This window comes from Muntiacus reevesi, chromosome 1 (assembly GCF_963930625.1).
Source record: "Muntiacus reevesi chromosome 1, mMunRee1.1, whole genome shotgun sequence".
Lineage (NCBI taxonomy): Eukaryota > Metazoa > Chordata > Mammalia > Artiodactyla > Cervidae > Muntiacus > Muntiacus reevesi.
Genome location: NC_089249.1, coordinates 263,897,747 through 263,908,791, shown reverse-complemented (window position 1 = coordinate 263,908,791; position 11,045 = coordinate 263,897,747). Strand labels below are relative to the sequence as shown.

The 11,045-nt window shown below is 53.9% G+C and overlaps 1 protein-coding gene and 1 pseudogene across 1 annotated transcript; both read right to left on the bottom strand.

Annotated features, from left to right (window-relative positions):
• Window positions 1-704: 704 nt before the first annotated feature.
• Window positions 705-2,588, bottom strand: LOC136168916 (tubulin beta chain-like; annotated as a pseudogene).
• Window positions 2,589-3,410: 822 nt separating this feature from the next.
• Window positions 3,411-5,081, bottom strand: LOC136158572 (MLV-related proviral Env polyprotein-like). The gene has a single exon (XM_065920385.1). It carries the CDS (start codon window positions 5,079-5,081, stop codon window positions 3,411-3,413), a length of 1,671 nt encoding a protein of 556 aa, XP_065776457.1.
• Between the last annotated feature and the right edge of the window lie 5,964 nt (window positions 5,082-11,045).

Sequence of the window (11,045 nt, the reverse complement as noted above, 5' to 3'; positions counted from 1 at the left end):
CCCTTTTCTGACTAGGAGAAAGGAAGGAGTCCAGCATAATGAAGGAGGGTCAGTGGAAGAGGGAAGGAGCCCACTTGACAGGGTGGGGCCAGACACTTGCAAAGGAAATATCTGAGGAGAGAGCTTGGCGGGAGATTGAAAATGGAGAGAATACTGTCAGCACCTCCCCGGAAACCGAGAGAGGGGCAGGGAGCTAGATCTCTGGAAGCTACGACTTTAACTGCCTGGATGCCCTTTCCCAAAACCCTACCCCTTCCTTGGAGGGACTTGCAAGTGCTCCTTGGTTTCCTTTCTCCTGGTCTGCCACACGGCCTAAGATGGTGGTCATCTCTCCAGGTTTTTAGCACCCTGTTCTAGATGGGATTTGGTGAGACCTAGCTTCTTGGAGAGTTATCTCAAACAGAAAGGGAATGTTAACTGGACAGATGGGAGCAGTGGGCCCCAGAAGGAAATACAGGGTTACCCAGAATGGCAGAAATCTAGGTTCCCCAGAGTGGAAAGAGAGAAGACATTCAACAAACAATAAATATTTATTGAGCACTTTATTATGTACCAGGTACTGTGCTGGACCACCCCCAGCCCAGCTCACCCAAAATGAAAACACAAGATAGAATCAGAAAACACAAATGCTGAGGGAGAGGGAAGGGTCAATTGAGGAAGAAGGCTGAGGGGACTGAGAAGCCTGAGATGATGGGGACTCAGCCTTAGGCCTTCTTTTTGGCCTCCTCACTCTAACCCTCCCCCTCTTCTGTGGTGGCATCCTGGTACTTTTGGTGTTTGGAGATGAGGTCGTTCATGTTGCTCTCAGCCTCAGTGAAGTCCATTTTATCCATTCCCTCACCTGTGTACCAGTGGAGGAAGGCCTACCAGCAGAACTTGGCAGTGAACTACTCTGAAATGTGCTCAAAAGCTTCTGATGGTCGTGCTGTTGCCAATGAAGGTGACTACCATCTTGAGGCCATGGGATGGGATGTTGCAGATGGCCGTCTTGACATTGTTGGGGATCCATTCCAAAAAGTAGCTTCTGGCTTTGTTCTGCACATTGAACATTTGCTCATCCACCTCCTTCATGAATATTAGCCCACAGAAGATAGCAGCCACCATGAGGTACTGAAAGGTTGTTGCTGAACCATGAAAGACACCGGGATTCTTGGCCTCCAGAGGAGAAGAATTCAATCCGGGGCCAGAGACAAGGCTTGATAGCTCAGAGCTTTTGTGTAATTAAGTTTTATTCAAGTATAAAAGAGATAGAGAAAGCTTCCAACATAGACATCAGAAGAGGGCAGAAAGAGTACCCCCCCTGCTGGTCTTTAGCTGGATGTTATAAAGCTGCTAGCAGTCTGCTAATTAAAGAAAGGAAACGTCTCAAAACTCAAAATGGCACGGGGTGAGTCATCCTGGGCCATAAAACAATTGACAAGAATCTTGAAGAAAGGCAGATTTCCATACAAATACATAGTTTCATTAACTTAGATTAGGAGAACAATGTATGAGTATACCATACTGGTTTGTCAAGTCGGTTCTGAGCCTTTAGGCGAACCGGCTTGAAGACAGTGTCTAGGGTAAATGCATAGTACATTAACATACCTAAAGACAAATATTTCCATAAGAAAAATGCATTGGTTAGCTCAAGGTTTGAGAAAAGTTAAGTTCAGGGGGAACCGGGTGTCATTATGGCAACACAAAATTTTAAGAGAAACCTCTTTTTATATTTGTATAGAGAAGGGGAAAAAATATAACACCTCCTGCCGCTTAAGAGAAAGATAAAAAATGTCTGACACTTGCAGCCTATGTCCTCCGTTTGGATACCCCTGGCCTTCCTGTCTGACCCTCTCAGTACTGGCCATGGTGGGAGTGACAGGCAGCCATCATGATCTTGTCATTGAAAACCAGCTGGGTGAGCTTAGGCCCACTGAGCGCCTGATACTGCTGGCTTCCATGACTGGTCAGAGGGGCAAATCCAGGCACGAAGAAGTGAAGACATGGGAAGAGCACCATGTTGACTGCCAGGTTGTGGATGTTGACATTGAGCTGGCCAAGGGAGCAGAGGCAGGTAGTGACATTACTCATGCAAGCTGGAAGGGGGTGGTTCATGTCTCTGTGGGTTGGTGTGGTCAGCTTGAGGGTGCAGAAGCAGATATTGTAAAGGGCCTCGTTGTCAATGCAGTAGATCTCATCAGTGTTTTCCAGTAGCTGATGGACAGAGAGGGTGGTGGTGTAGGGCTCAACCACAGTGTTGAACACTGGCTAAGGGCACCACGCTAAAGGTGTTCATGATGTTGGCCCCATCTGTATAGCAGCCCTTGCCTCAGTTGTTGCCTGCCCCAGTCTGACCAAAAACAAAATCACCTGGTCTGAAGATCTGACCAAAAGGACTTGAGAGAACAGAGTCCATAGTCCTGGGTTCTAGATTCACCAAGATAGCATGAGAGAAATATTTGCCTTCTGTGTCTTCATTATATTTGGTACATGGAGATGCGGTCTGGCTTCATGATGGGTGTGGGTCAGGCTGATGCCATGTTCATCACTGATTACCTCCCAGAACTTGGCACTGGTTGTTTGGCCTGGATGTGCTTGAGTTCCCTCATTGTTAAAATTTTTTCTGATCTTTTTGTTGCCTCAAACTGTGTACGGGGCAAGAAAATATGTAATTAATTTTTCTCTGCTCTCTGGTCACAGGCTGGAAGGATGGGACAGGTCCGGGGGGTTGGAGCAATGAGGTCCAAACATGGCAGCCAGAAGGTTCTAAGAGAGCTGGGAGGCTTTTGTGTAAACACTATTGTTATAAAACGCCGCGGGATGAAAGAGCCACCTCTAAGGACTGCTGATGAAGGCCTTTATTGGGCAGGCGCTCTCGGGCAGATCTCCCAGGTAGGGGCGGGTGAGCGAGGAGACAAAGGGAGTCTGTGAGGTATGAGGGATGGGGAGAGGTTTTACAGCCTGGGCCGGCGCCCAGGCCAGGTCCTTCTATATAAGGAAGAAAGCGCGGGCTACAGCGGCGGTGGGTGTCCAAGGGCTCCGTGTCGGTTCCTGATCAGACTAGGCTGCAGGGGGGGGTCGGTCCCCGGAAGTTTAGCCAGCCTCTGGAACTCGTCTGCGGCACTTTTGTTCAGGGCATGCCTCAACATACCCGACCTTTCATCCCGGCCCTTTTGCTATAGGACAAGGGGCGCCAGTTCTCTCTGGCTTCTTCCTGTTGAACCGGGGCGGCGAGGGGTAGGGTGTGGCCGGGATGGCAGGGAGCGTCTGCCGCTAATTTTGTCACGGAGTGTTTGTTGGAAGCCCTTGGTACTGCTGTCGCAACACCATCAGCTGGACCGTGTTGAGCCGTCGTTTGATAAAGGCCAAGAGCCTATTTAAGAGACAGGGCCCGAAAGTTAAGAGCAACAAGAGGATTATGAGTGGTCCCATTAAGGTCGAGAGCAGGGTGGACAGCCAGGGGGAGTTTTGGAACCATGATCCGAACCAACCTTGCTAGGCTTCCCCGTTCCCTCTTTCTGCGCTCTAGTCCTTCTCTTACCTTGGCCATGGATTCTCTTACTACCCCTGTATGGTCTGCGTAAAAGCAACACTCTTCCTTGAGGGCTGCACAGAGGCCCCCTTGTTGTAAAAAGATCAGGTCTAGGCTTCATCTGTTTTGTAACACCACTTCTGACAAAGAGGTTAGGGATTTTTCTAAGGCCATCATAGACTTCTATTCGTGCAATGTCTTCATCAATGGCGACTCTCAGGGTGATCAGGCCCTGACGTTGCGTGGTGAGGGAAGCAATGCCCGTACCCGTTCCGGCTGCCCCCAGGGCGAACAGCGTTGCTAGAGTAATAGCTGTAACGGGCTCCCTCTTACGCCTAGGAGCTGGGGTGTCTCGGTCCCAAAAGTTGTAGAGGACCTCTTCTGGGTGGTATGTAACTTTGGGTACTACCACTACCATGACACAGAATTGCCTGCTCTGGTCGAAGACAGCCAAATGGAGACAGGGCGTCAGCCCAGTCTGTGAGCATACCCACCACCCCCCGATTTCGGGTATGACGTATGTCTTATTGATGAAACTGGTGTCATTGTCAGTCTGGGCGCACAGGGTTTGTTTATCCGTAGGAATCGTGCCCAAGCAGGTCCCCGAACCCCATACTTCTTTTATGGTAAGGCCCACCTTGCGGTCTCCCCAAGAACACTGCGGTGGGTTGGAGAGAGTGGATAAGTTGTAGGTGGCATTTAAGCCCACAGCCTCGTAGTAAGGTGGGTGTGAGGTGTAGCAAAGCCAACAGGATTGGGTTGCATTAGGATTGGAGTGGTTGAGGGCCCCGTAGGTTTCTTTGATCAAGTCCCACAGGGGTTCTTGGGTTTCCGGTGGGTCTGTCCGGGTTAACTGAAGAGAGGGGGTAGGGGCAGGCGAGGTCACAACATTTGTGGCATTTGTCCCTTGTGGTGAGGGGCGGGGAGGTGAAATAACCTGGTTGGGCCCCACAGCATGGGTCTGGGCGGGTTGCAGGACTTGTTGGACATACAACGTTGCGCTATTGCTTCCTGTCCCATAGGTATCATATATCACTACCCCCCAGGACAGCCCGGAAATCCATCTATTTTCAGTCCGTCCCTGCTGTGTAAATGATAGTCGGACCTGGTCGCTACACTGCCCTTGGTTGGAGGGTTGCCCCTGCCAACCTGATTTCGGGGGAGGACCCGTGAAGGACATATTGATCAGGTCTGGCTTGGTCACCGACCACTTCCAGTACCCATCGCTGGAAGTGACACAGCCCCAGGATTTACAGTAGCGGCTCACCATTCCCCCACAGGTCTTTATGTTTTCCCCATGGTGTCCCGGGCAGGCATAAAATCCGAGGGACCTGACCCTACACTTGGAGTATCCTGATTTTTCGATTAACTCTGTAAGGTTAAAGTATAGGTCCGGCCACCACTTATCTTTTGGTTGGGTGGCTGTGGTCTGGTTTAGCTCTTCGTAGGTCTCTCCATTTTTTAAGATCCAGGTGACTTGAAAAGGCTGGTGGGGGTTTTGGTTGGTGTGCCCCCCTTTTTCCAGGACCCCCAGTACCCCCAGAGTAACCCAGAGTAGAGAGCCCCGCATTGATCTGAGGTTGGGGTAAAGGGGTATGGCGGACAACCAGCCTCGTGGGTCTCATAGGGATGGAGTTGGTAACCAGGTCAGGGTGTCCCAAGAGAATAGCACCCCAGGAGTAGGAAGCAGATGGCTAGGTATGTGAGGGCCAGGGACAGTCGAAGAGTGGAGGACCAATTGCGGGGGGCCGCAGCCGCTAATCCAATGGCAAAAAGTATGGCCAGAGCTGTGACTGTTAGCAGCCACAGCGGGTGATGCCAGGTCAGCATCGGATATCAGGATGTGGTCTCTCAATTATTTTGGGATCGATGACAGAGGGGTTCGGGTGATGGTCAGTTTGGTCGGCCCCGTGAGGGTGGAGCGGTAGGAGTAATTGGGAGGAGGGGCCTGGGCCGGGGCCACCCCTGTCTCTGGGAGACCCGGGGGAGCTCGTTTGAGCCGGGTTAGGTGACACCAGGGCTCGTGTTCCAGAAGTTTGGCTGCCGTGGGGGTGGTGAGGATTACAGTATGGGGCCCCGTCCAGCGAGGTTGTAGCGGGCGGGAATTTAAGGCTTTTAGCAGTACCTGATCTCCCGGGGCCAGAGGCTGAGTTGGCCCTTCATCGTCTGTCGGTTGTGGCAGGACCCGGTCTGCGTGTTCTCTCAACAAGGATCGTAAGAAGGAGAAGAGGGGGAGGTACCCCGCGAGTGGGGGAGCCTCTCCCTCTGGGAGGTGAGTCAGGAGGTAGGGCCTGCCGTAGAGCAGTTCAAAAGGGGTCAAACCTGTTTTGGAGTGTGGTGTGGTGCGAATTCGAGTGAGCGCCAGAGGGAGGAGGTCGACCCAAGACAGCCGCAGTTCTGAGGCAAGCTTGGTCAGGTGCGTCTTGATGATGCCGTTCACCCGCTCTACCTTGCCTGACGATTGGGGCCGGTAGGGGATGTGGAGATGCCAGCCGATGCCCAGGGCCGTAGCCACCTGCAGGGAGATCTGTGAGATGAATGCAGGCCCATTGTCAGACTGGAGAGAGTTTGGCAACCCAAATCTGGGAATGAGATGGGTCATCAAGACCTCTGCCACCCCCGCTGCCATCTCTCGGGCGGTGGGGAAGGCCTCAACCCATCCTGAAAAGGTGTCTACTAAGACCAGCAGATAGCGGTAGGTTCGATGTCTGGGCATGTGGGTGAAGTCTATCTGCCAGTCCTGCCCAGGCATATGTCCCCTTAGCTGGTGAGTCTCTTGTGGGGGTCGGAGTCCTCCTTCAGGAGAGGTGGAAGCATATGTTAGGCAGGAGCAGTGGACAGCATATATGGTCTGTCTGAGATGTAGGGGAGAAAAGACAGGGCTGAGAAAGGAAAAGAGAGCCCTTGGTCCGATGTGGAGGGTATTGTGGATTTGGGATATTATGGCCTTAGCCTGGCGCTCGGGAAGCACCGGTTTATTATGGAGTACTATCCATCCCGACGGGTGCCTCTGAGCCCCTTCCTGTGCCAGCAAGGCTCTGGCTTCTTTGCTGGAATAATCTCGGTTGAGGGTGGATCTCAAAGTCAGCAAGGGCTTGGGGGCTTTTTGTAAGGTGATTTGTCAAGCCACTTGGTCTGCCATATTATTACCCAGAGCGACAGTGTCTTGAGTATTTCGGTGTCCCTTGCAGTGTATGATAGCGACCTCTTTGGGCAGGGATAAGGCATCTAACAGTCGAGTAATGTGGGAGGCATTACAGATGGGGGATCCTTTAGTGGTCAGGAAGCCCCACTCTTTCCAGATTGCCGCGTGAGAATGGGCAATCAAGAAGGCATATTTGGAGTCTGTGTAAATATTGGCCCTTTTTCCTTTTGCTAGATGTAAGGCTCTAGTTAGGGCTGTTAGTTCAGCCTTCTGAGAGGTCGTCCCGGCTGGCAAGGGCTGAGCCTCCAGGACCTTTCGGGTGGTTACCACAGCATAAGCCGCCCTTCGGTTCCCGTCAGGATCTCACTTTGAGCTCCCATCGACGAACAAAGTTAGCTCTGGATTTGGTAGAGGTTCGGAAAACAGGTTGTGAGGTGGTTGCATAAGGGACTCAAGGACCTCTGGGCATGAGAGGGCTGGGGCTTTTGAGGAAAGGGGGAGGGAGGGCAACGAGGAAAGCGGGTTTAATTGTGGAGAACGACCCACGGAAACTTGCGGATTGTCCAAAAATACCAGGTGAAACTGCTGGAGCCTGGATTCGCTGAGGTCAGAGAGAAATCTAGAGGCTAGAAGATCACCACGATGAGGTGAGAAGATGGTCAGGGGCTGACCATGAATCAGCTTTTTAGCATCAGCGTACAATGTTGTTGCTGCCGCTAGTGCCCGCAGGCAGGGGAACCATCCCCTGGCTGTGGGGTCAAGTTGTTTGGATATGTAAGCAATAGGCAGCAGTTCGGGGCCAACTGGCTGCACCAAGGCTCCAAAGGCTATCCCTCCCTTTTCATCCGTGCATAAATGGTATGGATAGTTGGGATTGGGAAGAAAGAGAGGGGGTGCAGCCAATAGGGTTTAGCGTAAAGTGTGGAAGTCCTGAGCCACTTCGGTGGGGGAAGACAGCGGTCCCGTGGGAGTCTCTTTAGCGGCGGCATATAGGGGTTTGGCCAGGGTGGCGTAATTTGGGACCCAGTGTCGGAAGAATCCCGTCAGTCCTAAGAAGGACAATATCTGGTCTCCATTGGCCGGAGGGCAGAGGGACCTGAGGAGGCTACACCGATCTGCTGTCAGGGCCTTAGTGGTAGGGGTGATTTGGAGGCCTAGATAGACAACAGAAGTCTGAGTCAGTTGAGCTTTGGATTGTGAGGCTCTGTAGTCCTGGGAACCAAGAAAATTAAGAAGAGTCGCAGAATGTTGTCGGGAGGTCTCTTCTGAGGGGCTGTAGAGGAGCAAGTCGTCTACATATTGGAGGAGGGTGCTAGGATGGAGCAAGCATCTGGCTAGGTCCCGGGACAGAGCCTGCCCGAAGTAATGGGGACTGTCTCTGAACCCCTGAGGGAGTACGGTCCATGTGAGTTGTGTGGTCAACTGGGTGTCGGGGTCAGTCCAGGTGAAAGCAAAGAGGAATTGGCAGTCGGGGTGGAGTGGGATGGTAAAAAAGGCATCTTTGAGGTCAATAACGGTGAAATGAGAGGTTTTGGGAGGTATGGAAGAAAGGAGGGTGTAGGGGTTAGGGACAAGTGGATGGGCAGGGACCACTGCCGCATTGATCAGGCGGAGATCCTGCACTAGCCGGTAGTCTCCTGAAGCCTTCTGAACAGGGAGGATGGGCGTGTTACAGGGGGAAGTCGTGGGGATCAGGAGACCCTGTCCTATGAGGCGGTCGATGATGGGCTTTAGCCCCCTGAGGTTACGGGTAGACAGAGGAAACTGGGGCCGGGCTGGGAAACAGGTGGGGTCCCTTAGCCAGATGAGGACTGGAGGGTGGTGCCGAACCACCACCGGGACTCGGATGTCCCAGACCTCAGGATTAACAGAAGAGGTTGGAGGGTCAACAAGTAGCATTAGGAAGGCCCCTGACGTGGGAGCCGATTCTGGAGTTAGGTGAAGAGTGGCCTTTAGCTTAGCGAGAATATCTCTTTCCAAGAGAGGAGTAGGGCAGGAGGGGATGACCAAAAAGGAGTGGGTAAATAGGCAGGAATCTAATTGACAGGATAGTGGTTGGGTTTGGAGCGGACACGAGGGTTGGCCGTCAATGCCCATAACCGAAACCTGGGAAGGACGTAAAGTGCCCCCGAAAGAGGAAAGGACCAAATAGGTAGCCCCCATATCAACTAGAAAGTTGATAGACTTACCCGCTACCTGGAGCGTTACCCTGGGCTCGGCTTGGGTTATCGGGGTTCCCGAGTCTGGGCAGTGTCAGTCATCGTCGAAGCTCAGCAGCTCTAAGGCCGGAGGAGGGCAGGAGGTCTCCCTGGGGCGCTCTGGTCTCCGGCCCCTAGAGGTCGGAGCCGGAGAGGCCTGGGGACAGTCACTAGCCCAGTGTCCTCGCTGTTTGCACAATGGACACGGCTTGGAAGGAGGCCGCGGATTGGGGCACATCTTGGCCCAGTGTCCTTCTTGGCCGCACTTGAAGCAGGCCTCCGGAGGGGGGTTTCGGGGCCCCGAGCCCGCCACCGGCCGCAGGGCCGCTACCAAGGCCTGGGTTTGCTGGTTTAGGAAGCTCGCCTGAAATTCGGCCTTTTGCTTGAGCCTTGCCTTTCGACTGGCCTCAGCAGTTTCTTCACGGGCATTGTAAACCTTAAAGGCCATTTTTACCAGGTCTCGAATAGGGGTCTGAGGGCCGTCCTTGGCCTTGGCCAGCTTTTTTCGGATGTCAGGTGCGGATTGGGAGATAAAACGATTGGCCAAGGTAGCTGCCCCAATGGGGGACTCAGGGGACAGTCTAGTGTATTGAACAAGGGCCTCAGTCAGCCGATTAAGAAACGTGGCTGGGTTTTCGTCGGGCCCCTGAGTCACCTCATCTAGTTTGAGGAGGTTTACAACCTTATGAGAGGACGTTTTTATCTCATCGAGGATGCATTTTATCATATAGTGTACCCGCAGCTGGCCGCCACCCCCTTCCTGGTAGTTCCAATCAGGGTCGGTGTCAGGAACTGCCTGAGCTCCCAGGGGACGCTCGGGGGAGGGGCTGGCACAGTGCCGCTGATCGGCCTGAGCCTTGGTTGCCATCCAAATGGCCTGCCTCTCTTCGGGGGTAGTGGTAGACCCCAGGATGACATATATGTCCTGCCATGTTAGGGCGTAGGCGCGGGTCAGACTAGTAAACTGCTTAATGTACTGAGTGGGGTTGGAGGAAAAGGATCCCAGTTTGGCCTCAATCTGTGCTAAGTCTTGGAGAGAGAAGGGGACGTGGACCTGGGCTAGACTCTCAGCTCCGGCTACTTGTCGCAGAGGGAGTAGCGGGACTGGGGAGGGGGGAGGGGAGGCTCCTGGAGGGTTGCTATGGGAGCCTTTGGAGCGAGTGTGGGAGTTAACCAGAGAAGGGGAGGGAGTGACGGGGGAAATGGGAGGGTACAAGATAGGGTAAGGGGCCGGAGGATCTGGGGCCCCTGGTGGAGCCTCGGGGGTGGGAGTAGGGGCAAAAGGGGCCGGAGTGGAGGGGGAGGGGGTGGGAACCGGAGAGGAAGGGGTGGGGGCAGCCGGAGAGGAGGGGGTGGGGGCCGTGGGAGAGGCATAGGGAGGGGGGCCACCAGATATTCCAGGGGAACAGAGAAAGCAGAGGACTCAGAGGCGGGAGGAGTTGGCTTGGCCCGGGAGGGTGGAGTCGGCGGGGGCCATGGTGAGTAGGATCTGGCTAGGAGCGCATGTGGTGCACAGGGTGGGGTCAGAGCGCAACGCCCAAAAGGCCTGGACATAGGGGACCTCAGACCATTTTCCCGTTCTCCGGCAGTAATTATCTAAATCACGGAGGACGTCAAAGTCTAATGTCCCTGCAGCTGGCCATTGTGAGCCATTATCTAGGGAATACTGAGGCCAGGCCTGTGAACACAGAAAAGTGAGCTGCTTGGGGTGGATATATCCCTTTAGTCTTAGGGTACGCAGGTTAGCCAGCAGGCACTCTAAGGGTGTGGAGTATTGAGGATCGGGTTTGGAGGCTGTCGATCCCATGGCGACCACGGGGCGTGGAGGCAACCCCCGCTGTCCGAACGTCTTCAGACGAGTCAAGGGGAGCCGGAGGTCCGTGTAGTCGCGGGGAACGTCTTCCTCACGTCTTCCTCACATCTTCCTCACCGCAGGGACCCTGAAAGGCCGAAGCCAGAGGTCTACTCAGTCGTTTAGGACGTCTCCCTCACGAGCTGGTGACCGGAAAAGGCCGAAGCCGGAGGCCGAAGCCAGAGCTCTACTCAGCCGCTGGGGACGTCTCCCCACAAGCTGGTGACCGGGAGGGCCCAGTAAGTGCACACCCGTTACCGGGCCCTAGGAGGTGGTCGCCAGGGTGGGCAGGGCCCAAAGCTGAAGGGACTTACCCCGTATCCTGCCGGCCGGGGAGTT